The 6000-nt window shown below is 51.6% G+C and overlaps 1 protein-coding gene across 1 annotated transcript in view; it reads left to right on the top strand.

Annotated features, from left to right (window-relative positions):
* The first annotated feature begins 528 nt into the window (after positions 1–528).
* Positions 529–6000, top strand: part of HLCS (holocarboxylase synthetase) — a 191110-nt gene continuing 185638 nt past the window's right edge. The window contains exons 1-2 of the mRNA XM_065943664.1: positions 529–723; positions 4114–4251. Of these exons, the coding sequence (XP_065799736.1) occupies positions 529–723; positions 4114–4251 (333 nt within the window). The remainder of the gene's footprint in view (positions 724–4113; positions 4252–6000) is intronic.

The following is a 6000-nucleotide window of genomic DNA, read 5'->3' as shown; positions in this document are numbered from 1 at the left end:
CCTCGGGTCCCCAACCTACCGCGCGTCTGCCTCCTTCTTCCTTCACGTTGCGCCCCAGCCTCCCCCCAGAGTGGCCTCTTCCGGGTCCCTCCCACTCAGCTCTCCCGGCATTGCCTGTCTTCTCCCTCCATCACCGCCCTCCCCACAGGCTTGCCTCCCTCTGGTTCTGGCCGCCCTTCTCCCTCCATCAACACGTCCCTCCTCACCCTCCCCAGCCACCCCGCGGCCTCTTCCGGTCGGCGGGAGAGCCGGGCAGGCGGGAGGGCGTGGCCGGCGAGAGGGCGGGGCCGATGAAAGGGCGGGGCCGGGCGCTTGCGCGTTCGGGCGCTCGGGCGGGGCCGGGGTCCCCAACCTACCGCGCCGTCCGGGGGCGGGGCGGGGCGGGGGCGGGAGGGCAGCTCGGTGGGGGCGGGCCGTGCGCCTGGGCCGGGGGCGGGCCGTGCCCCTGGGCGGGAGGCAGGGCCGGGCGGGCCGGCCGGTGGTGCGAGCGTCCGCGGCCCGAGCTCCGCCGCCGCCGGCCGGCCGGCCATGCTCATCACGCTGTGCTACCTGTACCTGTGGGCGCGCTGGGGGCGCGGGCCGGCCGCGCTCGTGCGCGCCACGGTGCAGCGGCTGCGCGCCTCGCGCTGCTCCTTCACCTTCTGCAGCGCGGCCGCGCCTCCCCGGGGCGCCCGCGTGTGCCTGAGCCGCGGCGGCCGGGTCTTCTGTGTCGGCGAGAGCCAGGTGGGCGGGCGCTGGGCGCCGGGGTGGGGGGCTGGGGGCAGGCCCGGTCGGGGGCGCGCGGCCGCGGGGCCGGCAGGGAGCCGGGAGCGCCCCCCGGCCCGGACCCCGCCATCGGCCCTGGTGCGTGCGGCCAGCGGGTTCCCTCCGCTTCGCCTGGAGGTCGCGAGAGGCCGTGGGGTCCCGGAAGGGCCAGCTGGGGGACCTGCCCTACACGCGATGCCCTCGGGAGCCCGGAGTATCAGGCCGGAGACCGATCGGATCACCTGTCCATGCGGTGCCCGCGCGAGGGTCCGGACGCCTGGGTCTTGGCGTTGCCGAAGCGGCGTGTACCCGTGTACCTGTGCAAAGTCGATTAGCCCCTGAGCAGCGCCCAGGGCCTCGAGTCCCTCCATCGTCCCTCGCCTAGCACTGGGCCGGAGGTGGCGTGAACCCGATTTCAGAGACGTACCGCAAAATCCTCAGCTTTCTGTCTCCTGTTTCCGTGGTGACAAAAAGTGCCCTACCCCCAGCTCCTGTCAGTTGCGTCATGTACCAATCGGGGCACCTACTCATTAATCTTTGCATCTTTTTGCTTTCGATTTGCAAGCAGTCCGGTCTCCTTGCCCGAATACTTAGCCTGATGGCTACAAGTTCAGCCGGCCCTGTCACCCACAGGATGACCTGGGGCGGCCGTTCCTTTAATCTCTGCAGAACAATAGTTCTTTCCACTCAGCTATTGGAAGTGGGCTTGCGAGGGCAGTGCTGTGCAAATTGCCATGGACATCACCCACATTGCTGTCATTAACATTTAAAAGTGTTACGCTTTTAATGGTTTCTTGCTCTTTGCTCTTCCTTGTGAAAAGTTGGATCACTCTTAAAATGAGTTTTTCTTTGTGTGTGTAAAAGCGTGAGGAAATTAAACTCTTACCCCAGGTTTGAACATTTTGTTGGGGTTATGCTTAGGTATGCCGTTGTACTTTGCTGCTACAAATAAAAAATACCCATTCTTGTTGATATACTATATAACAGAATATGAGTGATTCTAATATTGCCTAGATGTTCATTCATTACATTCAGTAGATTCCTGAGGGAAGGAAGGCATAATTCTTTTAAGGAATCCTGATTGAGAAAGATGATAAAATGAAAAATCCAAGGGTGGATTTTTCTGTTTGTTGTTGTTAAGCTTCTAAGTCATGTCTGACTCTTTGCCACCCCTTGGACCGTAGCTGGCCAGGCTTCTCTGTCCATGGGATTTCCCAGGCAAGAATACTGGAGTGGGTTGCCATCTTCCTGACCCAGGTATCAAACCTGCGTCTCCTGCATTGCAGTTAGATACTTTACTTCTGAATGAAGTAGTGGTTGTTGGGTTTAATCAAGCTCTGTTTGAAACCTGCAATTGGGAAGTCTGGCTATTTGTGGTTAGCTACGGTTATTTTAAGACTGAGAATACCATGGGACTGATGATTTGGTTCAGTGGATACCTTATTGTCAGTCTCCCTGGGCCGAAGTAACTTTACAGAACTGAATCTTATGCCTTTGCGGTCTCCATATTTTATATACTTAAAGTCAGATGCATAAGTACCATATGTGTATGTTTATGTAATCAAAGGTCCCGCAAGAATTAAGTATCACCAAAGATAGTTTATACAAACTGGAACTTTGAAGTTTTTTGTTTAATGTACATATTTTCTATGGGTAAAGTGGACAATCTTTTAAATTACTTTGCTCTTTTTAAAAAGTTTTGCTTATTTTTGGCTGCACTGAGTCTTCATTGCTGTTTGGGCTTTCTATAGCTGCAGTGAGCGGGGGCTACGCCTCAGATTCAGTGAGTGGGGGCCTCTCTAGTTGTGGTGGCTTCTCTTGCTGCATAGCACGGGTTCTAAGGTGTGTGGGCTTCAGTGGTTGAGGTGCACAGGCTTAGTTGCCCCAAGGCATGTGGGATCTTCCTGGACCAGGGCTCAGATGCTGTCCTCTGCGTTGGCAGGTGGATTCCTAACCACTGGACCACCAGGCAAGTTCCTACAACCTGGCTTTTGTTTTTAACTATCATAAAATAATTATGTTTACCCACAGAAGGAGTTATTCTGTCTCATTTTCATTCTCTGATTGGTTCAACACATATTTATTAAGCTTCTGCTTTGTGCCAGGTTACTAGGCCCTGTGAAAATAACTTTCTCATCTTCCCATCAAGGGCAGGTTTGAACTGACAAGCAAGCCTATGGAACTTGACCCAAATGCCCTTTTTGGGGGTGGGTGATCATGGACAGGGAGGCGTGGCGTGCTGTGATTCATGGGGTTGCAAAGAGTCAGACACGACTGTGACTGAACTGAACTGAACTGATGATGAGAAGGCTCCCCTTTTGCAGCTTTAGCTTTCAGCTTTTTTCTGCTCTGGATGTGCCTTGTCTTAAAGCCTTTAAAATTAAATGTACAGTCTTTCTAGAGAGATTTCAAGGGGCGAGCAGAAGTCAGTGATCACAGCCGATCTGCTAACTGATCTTGATGCTGTCATGGGTGGAGGAGATGGAAGAACAGCTCTTTGGGCAACTGTCAGTAACAAGCTTCTGCTGACGGGCATGTGCTTCTGAGCCACCTCACCTTCAAATGTACTTCCAAATAGTAATTTGGAAAACTCCTACATGTGCTCGGCAATAAGAAATGGTGGGAATAAGCTTCAGAATTAATTGCTTGGATGAACCCTGGTCTCCTGCATTGCAGGCAGATTCTTTACCGACTGAGCTAACAGGAAAGCCCTAGCAAGTAACAAAAGAAGTGAAAGCTGTCATGGGTCATTGGAGGATGTTGTTCATGTTGTTTAGTTGCTAAATCGTGTCCAACTCTTGCGACCCCTTGGACTGTGGCCTGCCAGGCTCCTCTGTCCATAGGATTTTGCAGCTATTTATATAGTCACAGCTCAACAACTAGGCTTCCCTGATAGCTCAGTTGGTAAAGAATCCGCCTGCAATGCAGGAGACCCTGGTTCGATTTCTGGGCCAGGAAGATCCCCTGGAGAAGGGATAGGCTACCCACTCCAGTATTCTTGGGTTTCCCTTGTGACTCAGCAGGTAAAGAATCCACCTGCAATGTGGGAGACCTGGGTTCTATCCCTGGGTTGGGAAGATTCCCTGGAGAAGGGAAAGGCTACCCACTCCAGTATTCTGGCTTGGAGAATCCCATGGACTGTGTAGTCCATGGGGTCGCAAAGAGTTGGGCATGACTGAGCAACTTTCAGTTTCAGCTCAACAAAAAAATGTGAGTTAATGCAGTGTATAAGAGAGCATCGGATGACCTTATGTAGATGCCACCTGGAATTACAGAGGCGAGGACGTCCTAGATGTTAATATAAGGGACAGTTGTTTTTGAAGTCATGTTGAATCCTCTATTGATCTGTGTCTCTTTCCCTCCATCCAGTCCATTGATGACTTAAACAAATGGGCCCTGTTCCTGGTTTCTCCTTTTATACTTGAAGCAGAGCACATCGCATTTGTGACAGAGAGCATTTGGGTGCAAGGTGAGAATTTACAGAGACCGGCATCCTCTTCGGAAACTGTGAGTACCGTGTTTGTCCTTTGTCAACCATTACCAAAACGAAATTTATTATTTTACATGAGTGCTCTTTCTTGGCTTTCGTGATTTGCTTTCTTTTTGGATATTTTGGGTTGAAAGTGAAAGTGTTAGTCGCTCAGTTGTATCTGACTCTTTGTGACCCCATGGGCTGTAGCCCACCAGGCTCCTCTGTCCCTGGAATTCTCCAGGCAAGAATATTGGAATGGGTTGCCATTTCCTTCTCCAGGGGATCTTCCCAATCCAGGGGTCAAACCTGGGTCTCCTGCATTGCAGGCAGATTCTTTACCAACTGAGCTATCAGGGAAGCCCCATTTTGGGTTAGATAAAAATATATTAGTAGGGACCCTGCTGGTCCAGTGGTTTGGATCCAGCGCTTTTACTGCTGGGGCTCAGGTTGGATCACTGGTTAGGGAACTAAGAATCTGTGCAGCCAAATACATATATATCCAAATACATCTATCTATCTATCTATCTATCTATCTGTCTGTCTACCTATCTGAGTTTTGGGACTTCCCAGGTGGTTCAGTGGTTAAGACCCCATGCTTCTACTGTAGGGGGCACTGAGGTCCCTAGTTGGGGAACTAAGATCGTACATGCTTCATGGTACAGCCAAAAAAAAAAGTGCTACTTGTGTTTAAGTTGTGTTTCTGGTTTGCCGTATGTTACTGGGCAGCAATGCTGAGGTCTCTCCCTAGGTCATCTAGTCCAGCCCCACAGCTTCTTGCTGCCGAAATCAGTTGATTTCTACCACTGTGTACTGGACATCTCACCCTCAGTATTCTGAAGGCACTTCAAACTCAGTAACGTGTCCTAAACTGGTGGTTTGTATTTCTCTCCTGGGAAAAAAAGAAAATCTCAGATGAACACCCCAGCCTGTGGGTCCTTTCCCCTCCTCCTGCCTCTTTCCTGCCATTCAGTGACCAGTTCTGCTAATTTCTTTCTTTCTTTCTTTTCTTTCGGCTAAATCCACTCCCCATGTGTCCCAGCTTTTACTCCTTCCCTTCCATTCCTCCTCATTGCAACCTCCTCTTCATTATCTTTTTGTTGAATCTGAAAATGGCATCATCGTATCGCGGGTCTCCTTTGTGGGTTTTCCTCGGGATGGCCTGTCATCTTTCTGGACACACACCCAGTGGGGATGCCCTCTGGCGTACACTCTCAATGGATGCCTTCTCCCAGGGGCTGTCACCTCTCAGGCTGGTGGATGCCTGCCCCTAACTCCTTAACCCCCCAGTCCCCACCCCCTTATAGGCTGCTTATGCTGGTGTCTGGGGTGAATCCTTTCTGCTCTCACTCACCCATCGTATGCTTCCTGCCTGTGGCGTGAACGATCCAGGAGGCATTTTGCTGAAGACAGCCATGGCCACTGAACCTCCATCTCACACCACTGTCTTGAAGACATTGTGTTGGGATGAATGAAAAGGAAGAAATAAGACTGGAAATAATTGACTAGAACTCAAGGTGGATGGAAGTAAGAGTTAGGAGATAGGAAAAAGTAAAAGAGAGCAGGAATCTCTCCTCTATTTGGGGCTCAGGAGGGATTTAGAGTTTTGCAGGTGGTCTGACAGTAACCTAGTGTGCTAGGACATGACATTTTTCTCCTGCCAGTTCCTGCTGCTGCTGCTGCTGCTAAGTCACTTCAATCGTGTCCGACTCTGTGCGACCCCATAGACGACAGTCCAACAGGCTCCCCTGTCCCTGGGATTCTCCAGGCAAGAATACTGGAGTGGG

Source organism: Muntiacus reevesi, chromosome 8 (assembly GCF_963930625.1).
Source record: "Muntiacus reevesi chromosome 8, mMunRee1.1, whole genome shotgun sequence".
Lineage (NCBI taxonomy): Eukaryota > Metazoa > Chordata > Mammalia > Artiodactyla > Cervidae > Muntiacus > Muntiacus reevesi.
The sequence above is the reverse complement of the archived record's forward strand: the minus strand, read 5'-3'. Positions and strand labels throughout refer to the sequence as shown.